At 44.5% G+C, this 19,614-nt stretch overlaps 1 protein-coding gene across 1 annotated transcript; it reads right to left on the reverse strand.

Annotated features, from left to right (window-relative positions):
- Window positions 1-509: 509 nt before the first annotated feature.
- LOC114499169 (histone-lysine N-methyltransferase PRDM9-like) lies at window positions 510-6,925 on the reverse strand. Its single transcript, XM_036029944.1, has 7 exons — window positions 6,617-6,925; window positions 5,895-5,994; window positions 5,419-5,690; window positions 4,940-5,007; window positions 3,616-3,809; window positions 936-1,472; window positions 510-683 (listed from the first exon to the last, which is right to left on the reverse strand). Exons 1-6 carry the CDS (start codon window positions 6,695-6,697, stop codon window positions 1,165-1,167), a joined length of 1,023 nt encoding a protein of 340 aa, XP_035885837.1. The 5' UTR covers window positions 6,698-6,925; the 3' UTR covers window positions 510-683; window positions 936-1,164.
- Window positions 6,926-19,614: the final 12,689 nt, after the last annotated feature.

Genomic DNA, 19,614 nt, shown 5'->3' on the forward strand with positions numbered 1-19,614 from the left:
CTGTGTAAAGCCTCGCCCACACTCCTTGCAAACATAGGGCTTCTCCCCAGAGTGTGTCCTCTGGTGTGTGATGAGACTTGACTTCTGTGTAAAGCCTCACCCACACTCCTTGCAAACATAGGGCTTCTCCCCAGAGTGTGTCCTCTGGTGTGTGATGAGGTGTGACTTCCGTGTAAAGCCTCGCCCACACTCCCTACAGACATAGGGCTTCTCCCCAAAGTGTGTCCTCTGGTGTGTGATGAGACTTGACTTCTGTGTAAAGCCTCGCCCACACTCCCTGCAAACATAGGGCTTCTCCCCAGAGTGCGTCCTCTGGTGTGTGATGAGAACTGACTTCCGTGTAAAGCCTTGCCCACACTCCCTGCAAACAAAGGGCTTCTCCCCAGAGTGTGTCCTCTGGTGTCTGATGAGAACTGACTTTTCTGTGAAGCCTCGCCCACACTCCCTGCAAACATAGGGCTTCTCCCCTGAGTGTGTCCTCTGGTGTCTGATGAGACCTGACTTCCAGGTAAAACCTCGCCCACACTCCCTGCAAACATAGGGCTTCTCCCCAGAGTGTGTCCTCTGGTGTGTGATGAGACCTGACTTGCATGTAAAGCCTCGCCCGCACTCCCTGCAAACATAGGGTTTCTCCCCTGAGTGTGTCCTCTGGTGTGTGATTAGAACTGACTTCTGTGTAAAGCCTCGTCCGCACTCCCTGCAAACATAGGGCTTCTCCCCTGAGTGTATCCTCTGGTGTGTGATGAGAACTGACTTTTCTGTAAAGCCTCGCCCACACTCTCTGCAAACATAGGGCTTCTCCCCTGAGTGTGTCCTTTGGTGTGTGATGAGACCTGATTTCTGTGTAAAGCGTCGCCCACATTCCCTGCAAACATAGGGCTTCTCCCCTGAGTGTGTCCTCTGGTGTGTGATGAGAGCTGAAGTGCATGTAAAACCTCGCCCACACTCCCTGCAAACATAGGGCTTCTCCCCAGAGTGTGTCCCCTGGTCTCTGATGAGATGTGACCCATCACTGAAGCCTTGCCAACACCCTCTGTGCTGGATTGTTTCAATTTTTGACATTCCTGCTTTCACAAATAACTTGCCTGTGCCCTCTGGACTCTGTTTCTGGCCTCTGCGGGGCTCTTCCTCCCTCAGTCTCTCATTCTCACTAGAGCTCCTCATTCATTCTTTGGCAGGTTGGAAAAAGGGTCTTAAGATTCTCCTCTGACTGATCCTTTTATGCAAAGGTTTGGACCTTTCTTTGGCCTCTTGACCTTCAGCTTTATCATTCCAGCTGTGTGTACTAGTATGTTGCTGCTGCTGATTCTGATCCTCTGGACAGGGCTCCTCTGCTTGGAGGTGTTTTCTTGCAGATGTTCCCGGGAGAATCTGAGGGGGATGATTGAGTTTCACGTGTTGGCTGAGGAATTTCTGAGTGGAGAAGGCCAGAGAGCAGGAGGGACATGGGTGCACCTCTGGCTTTGGTTCCGCTGAAAGAGAAAGGTTCGGTCAGGGCAGATGTTGATGAGAATGCCTGGGTCACACAACTTGTCTTCTGGTAAGACCTGCCCCATGAATCAGTCTTACTGTGGTGGCAATGCAAGCTTCATCTCCCAGTGTCCACCCCCACTCTATCTTTCTTTTTATTTTTATGCAGTGCACCTTCTTCAGAAATCCAGAAAGCTCACATCAAGGGTCTTTGCTAATATTCCTCAGACTAGGGACTTTCGAGTAACATCAGAGGCCATTTCACTCCCTGAACTGCAGTGACCTTTCCCAACTACAGGTATCCTGAGGAAAACTAGAAATTGCTTTTCTTTCAGTTTTTCAGAACTATAAAATAAAATGTCTTTCCTGCCCTTGCTTGTGTGCCTCAGTGGATTGAGTGCCTGCCTGTGAAGCAAGGACTCACAGGTTAGATTCCCAGTCAGCATGCCTGCCTGGGTTGTGGGTCAGGTCCGCAGTAGGGGGTGTGTGAGAGGCAACTACACATTGATGTTTCCCTGTCATTCTTCTTCTTCTTCTCTAAAAGTAGATAAATGAAATCTTAAAAAGAAAAACATTCCTCAAGCCTCACACCAAATATTTATGCTTCATCTCATTCAGTGTTAGTCCATTTCAAATATCCTGGTAGGTCCTGTTTCAAAATTTTTCTCCAACCACACGTCTTACACGCCTGACTCCTGCTGCTCTCTGGCCAATCCACCATGTGCTCTCACTTGGAGATGAAGTAATCTCTGAGGGGATTCCCCACTGGGGTTTATTTTCTAAAAATTAACAAAACATGATCAGAACAGAGAACACACCACTCACAGCTGACGACTGCACACTTGCACTCAGGAAAGTCCCCAGTGTCTCAACTCGGATCATTGGCTCTGCATTTCCAGGCTGCTGAGCACATGTGATCTCCGGTCTTACCCTCTGTGCTGAGACGAGACCTGAGTGACCCTCAGCCAATTTAACGCCCCACCTCTTTTCTTCCCTGCACTAGCTGCTCCCTCTATCTGGGATCTTCTGTCTGCAGGTATTTTTGTAAATGTTATCTCCTGAGGGAGCCCTTCCCGGGCCATGCGCCACACTGCACCTCCCCTCACTCTGATCCCTCAGCACTTGTCTTGGATTACTTTTCTCCAAAGCACTAACCACTGTGTGGTGTTATGCACATGCAAGCACGTGTGCCTGTGTTTCCCTCCTTTATTGGTCAGCTCCTCAAGAGCAGTGATTCTCATCCTCATCTTAACCTGTATTTCCAGGTCCCAGGATCCTCTGTCCCACAGAATAGGATCTCACCTGACAATTCACTGAAATGATGAATGTGCCCTGCCTGAATGGTGTGGCTTGGTGGGTTGGGTGTTGTCTCACAAACTGAAAGGTTACAAGTTCAATTCCCAGTCAGGAAACACGCCAGGGTTGTGGGCCAGTTGGGGCATGCCATAGACAACTGATTAGTGTTTCCCTTGCATTGATTTTTCTTTCTCCCTCCTTTCCACTCTCTGTAAAGATAAATAAATTCTTGGTTAAAAATGTTTGATTTATGTATTTATTTATTTTCAGAAAAGAGGGAAGGGAGGGAGGGAGAGGGAGAGAAACATCAACGTGTGGTTGCCTCTCACATGCAGCATACTGGGGACCTGGTTCAAAACCCAGGCATATGTCCCAACTGGGCATCAAACCGGCAGCCCTTTGGTTCACAGGCCAGTGCACAACCTCTGAGCCATACCAGCCAGGGCAAAATCTTTAAAAAATAATGAATGCCTATAAACAAAAACGTTTTATTCAGAAGTATGGAGAAAAATGAACAAACAACAACAACAACAACAACCAGCTATAAAAGTTTCAGAAAAACTGCCTTGGTGAGAGAACTGGTAAGTGATTGAAAACTTCTTTTTTGCCTTTCAGTCTTTCAGCACTATGTGTGGTTGTGTATTTTGCTCATGAAATATTTTTAAAATAAAAAATATAAAAATTTTGCCTAAGAGTCAAAGACATGATTGCATTGTGAACTTCTGCAGCATGTGATTTGAAACTTTACTGACTTTAGTGTGGACTTTACTCTACTTAGGAGTTGGATCATGAATATTTCTATGGAGAATTCTCTCTTTTCTTTCTGTTTTGAGGAACAGTGGTGCCCACCTCTCCTGGACATGAGCTTTCTCTTCCACTTGCTGCCCCACTTGCTGCCCAGCTCCTGGCCATACTCGTCCCCAAACCAGACCAGCAGCTCACAGCCCGGCCTGATGACCCGGCAGGTTCGGTAGAAAATCTGCCCGTGGTATTGAAAGGCTACCAGGTTCTGCTCTTCATCATCCCGGGAACAGTTCACATACCTGGGATTGAGGCAGAGGAAGGGAAAGAAAACCACAGTGATGAGTTCCCACTACCGGTTACATCCATGTCCAGCTCCTCACTGATTCTTAAGGCCCTCAGGCTCTCGTGTTGCCCACTGCCCCTCATGCTCTCGGGGAACCTCTGTTCACTGTCTGAGCTTCTGTCATCATGTCATGTGAATTCCTACTTCCAGGTCCTGCTTGCAGTGCTCATCCTGCCTAACACCATTTTCTAAAACCCAGTTCTAGACTTAACTTCCACCCTGACTGGCCATAATATCCAGTGATCACTGGCTTCTCCAAGCTCTAAATCAAGTTGTCTCACACCACAGAACCTGGTGCTTGATCTAGGGCTCTGCTTCTAAATTAGCTCACTAATTATCCAGTACTCAGCCCACATCTATTTTGTCTTGAGAGGCCTTTCTGCAACCCCCCTACTTTATTTAGGGTATCATTCACTTGCCTGCCCAAGGTTACCATAGAAAATTGGAGGTCTTTTTGTCCTAGTTAAAATAAAACAGAACAATAGTAGTTGATTCATATTCTGTTATCCCTGATAAAAGAGAGCCCCTCTTAGGAAAGGGCCCATGACCATTCCTCTGCAGGCCTCAGAGCCCAGCTCTAGTTAGAAGTGAGGTGGGGATGGTTTGCTGCCCTCACAGGTTTAGGCCACCCTTGGTTTGTGCTATCTTGACACTGTGCAGTTCTTGGAAATTAGTTAAATGTTTCTAAAAGCAATTGTTTTATGTCTGTTGCAAGAAGTCCTTCATAAGGACATGGGTTGTGTGATCTGTGTAAGTAATGTATTCCTTCACCTAAACTGGAATATAGTCAGTGCTTAATTAATGCTCATTTGATAAGTTAAAGTATAATCCAGTGTCCCTGGTGAATCTAGGCTCTTCAAGGTCCTTTCCAGTGACCAGATTATGTCTAGCAGAGAACTTTATATTTTGAAGACATATGCTATACTCTTTCCTTAAAGCCCCCTGAAATGAAAGAATACTGTATGGAGAAAAAGAGGGAAAAAGGATGAAGGGAGAGCACTGAGGGAGGCATGATGACAAGGAAAGATATATGGGCTTGTGGGGGATGAGTGTCCCCTCTGGCACCCAGTGACCTATTGACCTCACCTCATCCAGTTGGCCCAGGATTTGTCCTTTCCATCCACATACTCATAGCAGTTTCTCCCTTTGGTGATCTGTGTTTCAGAAAAGAAGTTCAAGACCTTTTATTTTTTTGGTGGGGAGGTAATAGTCAGAAGAATTATTTTACTCCACTGTTATCAAAGCTGTTTCAGCCTGCATGGGGACTCAACTGCCAGTTGTGACCACATGATATTTTTCTTACCCATCATCTACACATCTGAGTCTACCTGTCCAATCAGAGCAGGAGCCCCACAAGGGAGGAGCCAGTCCTTTGTGTCTGCACCACTTTGTTCCTGCTTACCGTCTGATCCTTAAATAGGAGCTCTGTGTTCATGTAAAGTCCAGTCAGTATACAGAGCTAACCATATTGTCCCCTCCATGTCTAGCATGTAGGTGAGGTCCCTCCAAGCCTCAGAAGGAATGTGGGAAGGCAGAGGACAGTGGAAGAGGTAAAGAGTTCTCACCAGCCAGGAGTATCTGCTCTTGGCTGCCTCTTCATCTTCTGTGATGTGTCCTTCATAAGGGCCAAAGTGCAGACCCACTGGCAAGTCAGCTGCCTCATTCCACACTCCAAGCCCAGCCTCAGGGATGCCCGAGGGCCCAATTCTCAACCCAGGGGGCAGGGTGAGGGCTGAGCGGTGGGGATGCCCCTTGTCCACTGCACTGTCCCTTGCAAATGTAGGGGGCCCATGCACAGCACAGCTGTCGATGAATAAGTTCTGACACTTCTCACAATCTGGAAGTGAGAGCAACAGGGGTGGGGTTAGGGAAGGGTTAGCACATGTTCCTGGACACAAAGAGCTTCAGAGGGAGTCCAGCACTGACATCATGGAGACTCAATCCTGTACTCCAGGTCACTAGAGGAAGGGAATGATTTGGGGACCAAAGGACTAGATGAAATTATTGTATCAGAATATGCTTCTTAGTGAGGGTCACTTACAAAGGTAATCATCATCCTGGGGATCATTGACCTCTTGGTACACATGGCCCTTTCTTTCTTGTGGGCTGTACATCTTCACATCAATCTCCTTTCTCGAGTTCTAAGTTGGAGAAGGGCAGGTAAGTGAGGTTGGTGGGATCTAGAGTGTTAGTTCCCATTTTGTCAGGTAACACACAATCTCCTCCCATCAAATGATTACCTGTCCTTTTGTATACTCTGGTATTTTACTCCATTAACTGTTGGTTCAGAAGACTAAGACTCTAACTACAGATGACTGATTCAATTTTAGTTTCTAGATTTTTCCATTACCAGCCAATCTTTCCCATTTTACTTGCCAATCTTTAATCACTGATAAAATATTTATGGAGTGCACATTATGTGTTAGGCATTGAGTAAAGGCCTGAGCACACAACACCAATAAAGTGTGGTTGCTATTATCACAATGGATTTATTGGACAACTTGTATGTGTCACCTGTTTTAAATTCAGATTGTTTTCAAACAATATATGAGTGATGATTCCTTATCTTCACTTTACACGTTAGCATTCGGGAACTCAGAGAATTTATGGGGTTTTCCCAAAGGTCCAGTGCTAACTTCAGTCTCAGCTCAGCTCAGTTTAAGTCCAGACCCAACCAAAGTCCTCCTCACATACCTAGGTCATACTTATTAGCCCTTCCATTGGACTTAGAGGAACTAAAGTTTCCAAATTATTTTCTCTTACCCGATTTTTGTCCAGTTTGCTTTTCAAAGGCACATGCTTCTCCAGGAGGGGACACTGGTTTCTGGGTATGCTCTGAGTCATTTGCAGTCATCAAATTTGCTGTTCCTGACAATTCCTTCAAACTATATTCATTGCTTAATGGCACCCTGGATGTTGCCTTCAATATAAGAGTGATATATTAAAAGATAACATGTATTTAATTTTTGGGCTTATTATATATCTTACATGCATGTCTTTAATACTTCAACCCTTGGAAATACCTAGGGAGTATGAATATTAGAGGGGATAGGTCCAATGTGGGTAATGAATCCAAGATTAGAACCCATGGTTATGGCTGTTTTCTTTCAACTGTCTCTATAATATTTAGAGTGAGGGATATGGGGAAGAGAATAAAGAAATAGATGGCAGAAACATATTTAGGCAATAAATAAAATGGTGATAAAGTTTGCAATACCTTGGAGAGAATATTTGTACTTAGATTAGCTGGTTCCCACCAATTCTGTTTGAGTAAGGCTGTGCCAGTAGCTAGTTGTCCTTAGTGTCCTGATATATAACATGTCAATTTTTAATGCTATAGTGAACATGCAATTAAATAATGTTCAACAAAGTGTCCTGTGAATTATGTAATACAGCATGAATGTTCTGCTATCAATTTACCCCTCAGCTCTCTCCATATTTCAGTCTCACAGAAATTCCCTTTGGTGTTCATTAATCATCTTCTAGTTCATTTTGTAATCGTGAAATCATTCAGCAAACATTCGGGGGCCCTCTCAGGAACCCTGATCTGGGCCTGTGACTTCTGAGAAGACTCAGGTACAGACCAGCCTCTCAAAGAGCTCACAACACAGAGGTAGGCAGGCTGAACAAATGATTCTAAACAGGATTAGAGCAGCCTCCTTGGAACTGAGAGAAAGAAGCTGTTACTTCACCTTACAAGAAACTGCATTTGAAATCAGTTCCAGACAGATGAGTTTCTGTTGAGGAGTGTGTAACCTATATGAAGCCCTTAAGTCATTTTATTATTTGTTGTTCCTGAATCATGAAACCTGAAGCTCCTCAGGGGTGGGAGATGCTCTTTGATTAGGGTGGGAGGCTCTGATCCGGGGATTTTACATTCTTCTTCATCTCGGACCATCCATTGTTCAAACTGCCTGCACATTGTACGCTTCCCTGAGTCAGAGGGTCTTAGTGCATCTCTCACTTCAGCACAGCAGAGAAGAACTTCGGTTGAAACTGTCAGTCAGATGAGTGATGTAATGACATATGGATAAGACAATGTAAACTTGAGAAAACTATGAAAGTTTTATTTTTTAATTTAAAGATTGTTTATTTTCTTGAGAGAGGTAAAGGGAGGGAGAAAGAGGGAGAGAAACATCGATGTGAGAGAGAAACATTGATCAGTCACTTCTCACAAATACTCCCACTGGGAACCCGGCCCACAACCCAGGCATGCACTCTGACCAGGAATCAAATGGGCGATCTTTTGCTTTGCGTGGGATGACACCCAACCAATTCACAGTGGCCAGGGAAAAACTATGAAAGTTTTCATGAGTTTGTAAGTGGTTTAGAGAAGAAACTATGGATTAGACTGCACAAGCACTGATACTGTGATCTTAGACACATAGTCAAACATTTCTATATCTCTGAAAGATTACTTTCCTCACTATAAATGGTGACAGTTACAGTACCTTCCTCACCAGGTGGTTGTAATGTGTGAGTTTATTCACATAGAATTTTTAAAGTCTGAAACAGTGTGAGAATGAAAGAAATGGTAGTTACTATTGTTGCTGTAGTTGTCAACCATTAAAATGATGATGAGCCCTGGCTGGTGTGGCTCAGTGGGCAGAGCACTGGCCTGCAGACTGAAAGGTCACCAGTTCCATTCCCGGTCAGAGCACATGTCTGGGTTGTGTGAGGGGCAACCTATTCATGTTTCTCTCCCTTTCTTTCTCCCTCTATTCCTCTGTCTCGAAAAAATCGATAGATAAAATCTTTAAAAAAGATGATAATGTTGGACAGTGTGTAGAAGAGGCCAGGAAAGGAAGGAGGCAGTTCCTAGGATACTTTCTGCATTTCCCTGTTCTTACCTGCATTTCTATCCGTGAGGAAAATTTTGTTGTCAACAGAATTTGGGAAATACCTTCTGTTGTTTACTCTGTCCCTTCTGAAGGCCACCCAAGAAGGTTTCACTGAAAGATGATGAGAAATCAGTGTTTTGGTTGGTAAATGTTTCCAGAATGTGGAGATTCTTATTAGGGACACAGAATTCTGAATGAGAGCAGTCCAAGAACAATTGCAGGATGATTCAAAAATGTTTTCTGAGGTATCATTAAGGCCTGGGCTTCTATTGGGGCCATCCACTAATTTCTATAGAATGAGAGAAAAAAATAGACAAAGTGTCATCCACGCTTCACCCTATGTTCATAAAGCATCTATTATATTTTAAAAAATAAATTGGCCTCTCCTGACAACAACATAATAAAAGTAACAGCACAGAAACTCCATGTCTTCAACATAACCCTTTCTCCGTCCTGTTTTCTTCATTCACACTGGCCTTGTCCTGGCTAAGGGCATCATGACCACCTGACCTCCTTTCTCTGGTATCCTCCCCCTGGGCACATACTGGCCACCCACGCCCTTCCTTAGTCATTAGACTCTGGTCAGCACCCAGAGTGTGCTGACCCCAGAAACAGAATTCCAGTGAAGTTGAAGATCACATCTTGACTTCAGCTGTGTTTCAACCCCAGACCCATGAAAGTGGAATGACCCCACCCTCCGAACACTCACGATACTGGACAGAACATGGGGCCGACATCAGGAAATCATATGGCGATCAACCCCTCCCGACCCTGGCCCTCCCCTACTCCCGTCATCACCACGGTTAACACTGCTCCCAGCCCGTCTCCATGCGGGCCATTGCACGGCCAGGTGTGGGGACCCTCCTCAGCGGCCAGACCTGCCTCCCTCTCTTGCGCTGACGACTCTTCTGAATTAGTTATTTCTCGCTGACTTTATGTTCTTACACATTTACTGCTTACTAATGTGTCTATAAATACAGATGATTACGTTGCCCACGTGAAAGTTGACGGGAACAGCCCCTCACTGTGCGACACACTGTTGTGCATCTTGCTTGTTCGCTGCACCAGCAACCCTGTTCCCTGGTCATGTCCTGAGATGCCGCCCGACCCAAACCAGGTCCGAGTCGGGAGGGCAGCGCTGGCTCCTGCCGCCGCTCACCTTGCTGCCTCGGAGCCCGTTCTTCATCCGAGCCCTCAGGGTCCCCCTCCTGGAGCTCAGTGGCCCGCCTGCGGCGGTGACACGGGAAAGCCGGTGGCGGGGCATTGAGACCTGGAAAGAGACAAGACCTCTGTCCCGGAGCAGAGAGCGTGGGGGAGGGACAAGCCCAGGAAGCCCGTGGGGCTGGCTCCGGTAGGACGATGGGACGGGAGAGTGAAACGAGTTGCCGTGAGCCCCGCACCCTCGTCAGCGCCAGCCCCGCTCTGACCGAAGGAGCAAACTCCCTGCGACCCCTGTCCGTGGTCCGGAGCTGCGGGCGGATGGAGCCGCCTGAGCCCGGGCCAGCCCGGCGGCTGCGCTCGCGCTACCTGGGCTGCTGAGCGCGTCCGAGTTCCACTTCACGTTGGGTACCGGCCTTTCTCCCCGTGGGCAGGGCGTCCAGCGAGGCGGTCGCGGGGCTGGGTGCACCGGGGCGAGTGGCCTGCGGGGGCGCCCTGGTTCCCGCCCCTCCCTCCGCGCGCCGCCTCAGCGCGGGCTCCCGAGGCCGTGGCCGGGGGTCTGAGGGGCCCGGTCAGCCGGGCGGGCCTGTGGCGGCGCAGGAAACGCGCTTCTCCCGGGGAAGGGCCCGCAGGCGCCCCCGGGGTCCGGAGAAGCCCGCGCGAGGCGCAGGCGCAGTGCCCGGCAGGCAGACCGCCGTGTCTCAGGCTGAGAGGCCCGGGGTCCCCCAGGACTCGATCTGCGTCTTCCGGGCGGAGGACACTCCGCGTCCCGGGGGGAGGGTCAGGCCGCCGCGGCTGAGGGGGGTTGGGGCGTCTCACGAGGGGCTTCCGGGTCCCCTCCACTGAGTCGGTTTCCAGGACGACGGCATTCGGGGTCTCTGCGTTTGGGGAGGTTTGGTCTTTCCGGGCGGGCGGGCTGCAGGAAGGGCGCCCCGAGCCGAGGGGAACTGGGGTCCCAGGCTGTTTGGGGGTCTGAGCGTTGGGGGTCAGGAGACGTGGGGTCCTCCGGGTTAGCGGACGCGCCCCTCGGTGCTGAAGGGGTTCGGGCCCCTCGGGATGAGGGCATCTGGGGTCTCTCGGGCTGGACTCGGAAGGTCTCGGGCTGAGGGTTCCCCAGGGCAGGGCTCCCCGCTTACCGGTCCGTCTCCCGGGGCCCCTGCCGCGCTGCCCACCTCAGTGCAGCGTCCTCTCCTGGGCTTCCCGCCCTCGGGAGGAGGTTCCATCCTGGATAGCCACGTGGGCACAACCCGCCAATCAGTGCTGGGGTCCCAGGGACCTGCCCGCCAATGGGCGGTCAGAAGAAGCTGAAAGGGCGGGGCAGAGGGGCGGAGCCCCCTGGGTTGGGACTGGCTAGGGGAAGACCCGCCCCGCCCCGCGGGGATTGGCTACCCTGGGTCTCCCGAACGCCCGTCACGCAACCTGCAGCTCCCGGGCTTGTTTTACCGCAGCTGGTGAGGGGTCAGCCCTGCAGGAGCTGGGAATCCCGAGCCAGGGCCGGACCTTAGGGTGGACGTGGCCCACCTGCCGCCGGGCAAGTGTCTTTGTTCCTCCAGACTGTGGTCGGGATCCCCAACTTAAATCTAGGCCTGTCCGTTCCCCGCCCCCCGCCCCCCCCCCCCCGGCCCTTACCCCCTTTTCAAACCCACTTTCAGCTAGAGCTGCGGAAGCAGTGAGGACGCTGTCAAGATTGCATTGCATTCCGTGGAAACTTAAGTCAGTAAATTTTGAGCAAGCAATTCGCAGACACAAAATAAGTCCTAGACGGCTCCAATATTTAAACACAACAAATAGCATAATAAGTGCACTGGAAAACACACTGGGAGAATTTCATGTCTCAAGGAAGTGGTGTTATGATGAATAGGTGTGTTTAACTCAGGTGTAAAAACATTTCAGAAATAGGAAGACGAGATAAAACCAAACAAAACTAAATAAATGTAGAAATGCTGGAAAAACCTACAAGTCTTTTGCTTAAAAATAACATCAAATTTGAGTACAGGGGTCCACAGAGCAGGGTCAGTTTAGCTGCTACTGGCTTTCACGGGATAAGGTGGAAAGAGTGCCTCTGGTCCTTACCTCGTTTTGAGCACGTAAATATAACTGGATTTCCATGGATTGGAAATGAGCCAAGTAACTAGTTATTACTGTGAAATTGCATAAAGGGAAACCTCACTGAAGTGGAGTGGGGGTCAGTAGGGGTGCTGTCACATAGCACCACCCAGGGGCAATTACAGGAAAAATTGTCTGTCACAGGCCCCAACATGAAGATGTACTGTGTGCTCCCAGGGGAAACCGACTCCCCAGCACCTTAGCCAGAGAGAAACCACCGTCACCCTGAACTGATGCTTTTCTGCAGCGCACTCTCATTTGAAGTGACCCCTCCCAACTTCCTCCTTTCTCCCTGTAAAATAACGTTCCTCTCCTTTACTTGTGGAGCTGGCCTATGACTTTTGCTACAGCTTGCTTGTCCTAAATTGCAATTTTTTACAGTTTCTGAATAAACCCCTTATCTGCTGGCAAAATAACTGACTGCTATATTTTTAAGGTCAACATAGTTTGGTGGCCTATATGGGGATCCAGAGGACTCCTGACATGTCTGAAGCTGATGAGCAAGCAGGTGCAGTGTCCTTGCTCTGAAAGACTCCTTTGGTGCAGACTTCCCAGTGATCATTTTGAGAATAGCTATTCAGAAATAACATCCTCATACCCTCTGACCCAGAAATTCCACTTTTCAAAAATTTCCCCTAGTAGCCCTGGCCTGGTAGCTCAGTTGGTTAGAGTGTCCTGCCTATATGCCAAGGTGGTCAGTTCATTCTCCAGTTAGGGCACATACAAGAAGCAACCAATGAATGAATACATAAGCAGAACAACTCTTTTTCTCTCTTTCAAATTAATAAATGAAATGAACAGAAAAGCATAAAAATTCCCCCCTAGTTATGCTTCCCTGTGTATGAAATGAACTATGTTTAATATATTTTATCCAACACTTTTATAATAACAGATATAATTTTAAAGTTTTTGGTAGAAGAGAATTTGTTTAATTATGGTTTGCTCACACTGTGAAATATTATAGAACATTAAAAATGGGTGAAAATATATGATACTTCATTAAAGAAATAAAACCTAGTGAGGTGGTTCTAATGGATTTTAACAGAGTAACTTCCAAATAATGTTATTATGTGAGAAAAGTATCCTGCAAAACAAATTATGTTAAAAAAACCAAACAAATGAATGAACCCAGGCAGAGGACATGCTGAGAGGAAACACAGGGACTAGTCACTGGGCAACATGGAGGGGAAAACTTGCTTTTCCTTCATGTCATTTGGAATGTTGTCTCATTTGTTTTCTCCTTTACTTAAAATAAACCTATATATAAGTATGTTTTGTAGATATAATGGATGAGAGGTAGTTGGTTGTATATGTATGCATTTAAAAATGACTCAACAAAAATTCTGCACACCCTCATTAAATCCAGTGGAAGATTATTCAGATAATCTTCCTTATCCAAATAGTACCTTGACCACCCAAAGTGTCCAATTTGCATCCAAAACTCTATTCCAGGAGGAACATTTCCATAGTGCAAAATATACTGTTATATAGTTACTGTTTGTTTGAGAGATGAAAACTATCTATTATAAAAACAATGAATTTTATATTTAAGTATTGGATCCAAGGTCACTTATAGAATGCTATTAAGAATAGTATAAGCCCTGACTAGTGTGGTTCAGCTTCTCTGTCTGGCATCTGGCAACTAGGGTTCATTGTCCAGCTCCAACTCTGGAGTCTGGCTGTGGGGTCTTGGTTATGGATCTGGGTCCTGTCTCCAAGGTCTGTGGCCTGGGTTTGACTCTATTTGGCTATGGATCTCGGATCTGGGGTCTCTTTGGGTGTGGCTTTGGGGTCTCTGGGTTTGTGTGTGGGGTCCATGTGCCTGTCTATAAATTTATAGTCATTGGCTCCAAGTCAATGCCAAGAGGAGTCCCAAGGCTGGGGTGTAGTAAAGAAGGAAAGTTTAGTGCAAATACCTGAATTTTAATACAGAATGGCCGTGAGTACAGAAGGGTTGTTAAGAAGCTCAGTATTGTCATAGGTAAATTATAAAGCAGCACACTGTGTGTCAGCTTAGTAGTGCTGCTTCTTAGCATCTGGGCTGTGAGGAGGCCCTGAAGTGAGGCAGCCCTGGGGCAACTCCCTGTCTGGTGTGCTGCTTAGGGCTTGTCCACTCATCTACAGGACTTCTTGTCTGGACCTTTCATTTCCTCTTTGCTCAGCTGCATTTGTACCTGAAGAAGTGAAAACTGGAAGAGGAGCCCCTCTGAACAATGAGATCAGGCTGAGTGAGCAAGAAAAGGCCTCTGCTGTTGTTCCCACAACAGGCTAGATTATGATTATTTTTAAATTATGCCGTGTTTTCCTGTAGTACTTTGTAATCCCAAACTGAGATGGCCTTTGTCTTGTTGTTGCTGCTTATTTAAATTATATAGAAAAGTAAAAATAATTAAAAGTCCTACTCAAACAGGTAATAACTGCTATTATATTAAGTATATATGCTTGTAAACAAGGTGGGGTGTGTGGGGTGGGATGGGCGGAGGAGGGCAAAGGGGAAAAATTGGGAAACCCTGATAGAATAATAATAAAAAAATCATTTTATAAAAAAGTATATACCCTTCCAGACATCACTACTTGCACATTTTCATTCTTCCACTGCTGGATTTAATTTATTATTTCAGGTTTGTAATATGATGCAAAATTTGTGAATTTTCAGGTTTTGTCCCTAATGTGTGGATTTATCAATACATTTTCCCAGAGTGTTCTTTATGTGCTATTTTTATTATCATTCACTTCAAATTATTTTTAACTGCAATTGTAATTTAGTTTGAGAGTTATTTAGAAATGTATTTTATTAAATATTTTATTTTATTTTTATTTTTAGAGAGGGAAGGGAGGGAGAAAGAGAGAGAGAGAGAAACATCAATGTGCTTTTGCTGGGGGCCGTGGCCCGCAACCCAGGTATGTGGCCTGACTGGGAATCGAACCTGCGACACTTTGGTTCACAGCCCGCACTCAATCCACTGAGCTACTCAGGGCTAGAAGTGTATTTTATAATTTTTAAATACCAGGACTTTCTACTTATCTTTTACTACTGATTGCTAGATTAGCTGCAATGAAAGCAAGAAACATACTTTATATAATTTCAATCCTTTGATATGTTTTTTTGAAACTTGCTCCGCAGTACAATATGGTTAATGTAAAAAAAAAAAAGCTGCAAGTGTGATTCTGTGCTTCCATCTTGTGTTCATTTTGGGAATAACACCTTAGTGCTGGTCAACAATAAAAGTGATGAATTCTGGTGGAATCTCAATGGCTGTTGATGGCAATGGTATTTAGAATCATATTTTAAAATGTCTCAAGGTATAGACTGTCATTGTGATTACCTTGTGACTAGTTTCTAGATTAGGGCAAAGGAAGCAGTAATCATGTTGTATGTGCCATTTGTTGGAACTTGCTTTACAGTGTAATAGAGTTAGATTTTTAGAAGTTCCAAGTGTGCTTGACAATCATTTGTAATTTGCTTTGTTTGTTGCAGCTTCCTTAAACAATGAAGAAAGTAGAATCTATTTAAAGTAAATTTTAACCCAAGAGGTTAAAAAAATAAAACCGCTATCATTTTAAAAGTAAAAATCGAATGAACAGTTTGGCCAATCCACTGTGTCCCAAGTGTGCATCTCTGCTGCCATCTTGTCGAAATTTTGGGGAATAACATCTTAGTTCAGGGCAGCAGGAAAAGTGGTTGATTATAGTGGAATATCAATATCTTTTTTTAAAAGACTGTTTCGAGGTACAAGTCTCAGGTCCCAATGCAAGTGACCAGTTCCTTGGGATCACGTTTTATGAGCACGCCATCTAGAGCAGACACTGGATTTGGGAGTGCACCATGGGTTCTTTTCTTTGATTATATCTTTAAATTACTCTTTGTGTATTCAAAAGAGTAACTTATTTCTGCATGTTATTTACCACACAATTTACTAAGTTGTATTATTTATGATAACTTTAAGTTGATATTCATGAGTTGTCAAAGTAAATAAGATATGCAATGATAAAATTACGTTAGTTTAGCTGTATAAAGCATGAAAAATAGTTAAAGCTTGGAATAAAACATGAAGACAAGTTAAAAATGTGTTAGTTATAAGTTGATTTATAATTAAATAAGAGAGTAACATTATTCTTAGCATTGTAAATGAGTTTAGGACCTGGAGCAGTGGTGTTTTAGAAAGCAGGAGTATTTTGTAAGTAAAATAAGTAAGTAAGTATTTTGTACCCCTTGTAGGTTATCTCAGGAACTCACAGTATGGCAAAGGTCCACATTTTCAAAGAGAAGAATGTTAAATGGTGAATTCTGGAATGTAAAAGAGTAAGATTATAGATTCTAAGTGATTTTAAGAAACAATTATTGCAGAGTGATTTATGGGCAATGAAAGGAGACGGTGGCCCTCAGTGCTGTGGTTTATCACACTGTGGTTCAGTCTCTTAAGGTGCCACATCTTCCTTGGCTTCTGAGCTTCCGTGGGTGTCTTCTTAGCCAAGGACATTCCTTCCCAGTCTTTGCAAGATGGCTGGCATTATTGTTTATTTTTTGTTGTTGTTGTTCTTTTACTGTCAGCCTTCAGGCTGCCTGTCCAGAGAGATGGTGATTTCAGATCTAGGGTGCAAATTCACATGTTGTTTGTATCCTAATTGATTCTTCACCCTGCTCCATATAGAGCAGGGGTTCTCATTGCTATGAGACTGGTTTTCTTTTCTCCACATTGTAGGTGCTTATTAGCAATCATTATCTCTATTCAATGCATGACAGTAACTTCCACCTTAACCCTCCCTAAGGACAACCTGAAAGGTCTCCATACAATGTGCCAAATGTCCCCTTGGGGGCAAAGTCAACCTTAGGTTGAAAACCACTGATCTTTTTTTGAAAAATTTGTGTATTTATTTTTAGAGAGAAGGGAAAGGAGGGAGAAAGGCAAAGAAACATCAATGTGTGGTTGCCTCTCCTGTGTCCCCCTCTTAGGACTTAGCTGTTGGGGTCTGCCCTGCCTGGTCTCAGGAAGCTGTAACCCCCTGTGGCTAAGGCTGAATAAGAGACCTCTGAACCAGGAGACACTAAGGAGACAAAACTTATTTTTCTGGCATGAACGCTGCCTGCTCTGTGCTGGCCCCCAATGCTTGATCAGTTAGCCAATGACAGGTAAGATTTCCCAAAGGGGGAATTGTCTAAGACAAGCATGATCACGTGGAGGCCTCAGGGAAGGACTTGGGGGGCTGTGGAAATGAAGGGGTGATCAACATCGACCCCTGCCCCCTCGGCTTTATCAAAACCTGAGTCCTTGTTCTTAGTTGTGAGAAATCCAAGTCTCCTGGCTGCCTTTGTCTCCTCTGCCCGACTCAGGCCTGCGGAAATAACAGGGGCAGTGCAGTCCAGACCAGAGTAGGCGGACCCCCAGGGTCATCAGGCCTGGGACATAGAATATGCAAGATCCTGTGAGATCTGCTTGCTGGAGGATGCTATTGAATTAGAATATGAAGGCACAGGCAGGAAACAAAACTAGCTTTTCAGGTCCTGTAGTTTTAAGTGATAAAACTGCAAACTCTGCCCAGAATCCCAGTGGGAGATCTACCAGCACCTTTGAAAGCTACCTATTCCTTTTGATCTTCCCTGCCAGACTGTAATCCACAAACTGTATTGTATTCTTAATAAAAGCCTGCTCAGGCGACAACTCAGGGCGTTGTCCACTAGAGAGAGTGGCTGTTTCGTACCTATTTCTCCACAGGACTCAGTTGTCCACGTGTATGTTTTTCTCGTGTTTTGACGAGCATCTGCAGCGATGGATATGGCTGGCCAGTATCCACCACACTTAGCCTGCACCCCAGGCATGTGCCCTACCTGGAAATCAACTGGCAACCCTTTGGTTCCCAGCCTGTGCTCAATCCACTGAGGTACACCAGCCAGGGCGAAAACTACTGATCTTGAAGCTGAGATCATCTTTGGAACCTGAGTAATCTGGCCTTGATATGCAGTATTTTTTGTATCATTCCATGCAAATTATTTTCTAACTCCAATTGTGATTTATTTTGGGGTGGTTATTTAGAAGTGTATTTCATAATTTGTAAATATAAGTATTTTATAGTTTTCTGTTGTTACTGATTTCTTGATTAATGGCAATGAGAGCCAGCAATATATATGTATATAAATTTCAGTCATTTGAAATTTGTTTGAAACTGCTTTATATCAGTATGTGGTCAGCATTTAAAAAAGCTTCTAGGGTGATCTGAAAGCATCTGTAATCTGCAGTTTTGAGGCGTAGCGAAATACTTATGCACATTGAATACAATTTGCTTGTCATGTTATTTCTTAAAATATTTTTACTTTTTCTGTGGGCTTTATCGGTTCTGAAACAGAACCTGAACGATAAGCCTTTGTTAAATCGCCTATTATGAGTATTAATTTGTGTACTTTCCCATGTAGCTCTGTTCTATATAATTTTGAGTTTATGTTATTAAGTGACTAAGAATTTAGAATTAACTGGTAAATTGAACTTACTAATATGAAGTATTCATTTTTATTTGTAGTAGTATTTTTTGTCTTCAAGCCTACTATATGTTTTTTATTTTTCATTTTATTAATGTTAGTATAGTGTATTTTTCTTACTCTTTCACTTTAGATCCCTTGGTATGTTTTAGATAGCTCTCAGTTTTTTTATATTAGTTATGAGTGACTATTAAAATCAATTAAAGAATTGATTTTGGTGGAGGATATAATGTAGGGGGCCCAATATTTCCTCGTTCAGTTGTTTTAACTCCTTTTATTATATCACAAATATTTTCCCACAGACCTAAGGAGATATCTTTATCACAAAAAATTTCCATGTGATTTTGCATTTATCGTTGGACTTTGTATTCTGTCCCATCAATTTGTCTATTCAAAAGCCATTATGCCACTGTTTTACTTAATGTAGGTTTATAACACAATGCATAATTATATGTGGTTTGGCTAGGTTGTATTTATTAATTTGCTTTTCCAGAGTTTTCTTTTCTTTCCTCGTTTTAACAAGTGAAGTGAAAATGAGTTTGTTTTAGTTTTAAAATGTTGATACTTTAAACTGTATCACATTCAATTTATAAGCAACTCTGGGACATTGACATTCTTATGTTTTTTTTATAGAAGAACATGATGTTACTTTTCAGTTGTTCAAGTGTCTTTCATTGGGCATCATTTTAACATTTTGTTAATGTAGATCATCACATTTTTGCTAAGGCTAATGTTAGGTATTTTATCTGTTTTGTTGCTATTGGTTCTTTTCAATTCTATCTTTAACTTAGTGTTTCTATATACATATAAAGGATTTTTTTTCTGCGTGTTATTTCCACTCACTGTAATAAATTCTATTATTTGTAGTCATTACATTGCTTTTCATGATTCATCAAGGTAAATAAGCTATCATACAATAATAAAATTACATTACTCTAGTTATGTAAAACCATGTAAAAATAGATAATGCTTCAAAGAAAATATGAAGAAATGAGGTTAATATGAGGAGATAGAAAAAATTTTGTCGGTGTTAAGTCCATTAATGATCTGATGTGTCAGGGCCCCATACTCCCTCCAGTAAGAACGCTTCCGGGAGTCAGAGAATGCAGAGCTGATGGCACAGGACCCTCTGGGCTGGCAGAGTGGACCCCGCTGGCTCTCAGATGCCCCCTGCCCAGAAATGC

This window comes from Phyllostomus discolor, chromosome 6 (assembly GCF_004126475.2).
Source record: "Phyllostomus discolor isolate MPI-MPIP mPhyDis1 chromosome 6, mPhyDis1.pri.v3, whole genome shotgun sequence".
In the NCBI taxonomy this organism is placed as follows: domain Eukaryota; kingdom Metazoa; phylum Chordata; class Mammalia; order Chiroptera; family Phyllostomidae; genus Phyllostomus; species Phyllostomus discolor.

Bases quoted from the DNA above. Each gene is read 5' to 3' on its own strand.
- LOC114499169 (XM_036029944.1), bottom strand. From the start codon at position 6,697: ATGACTCAGAGCATACCCAGAAACCAGTGTCCCCTCCTGGAGAAGCAT. The intron at 5,691-5,894 runs GTAAGTGACCCT...TCTCACTTCCAG, and splicing joins CCAGGATGATGATTACCTTT to ATTGTGAGAAGTGTCAGAAC. The intron at 1,473-3,615 runs GTGGGCACCACT...TTTCTCTTTCAG, and splicing joins AAAGCTCATGTCCAGGAGAG to CGGAACCAAAGCCAGAGGTG.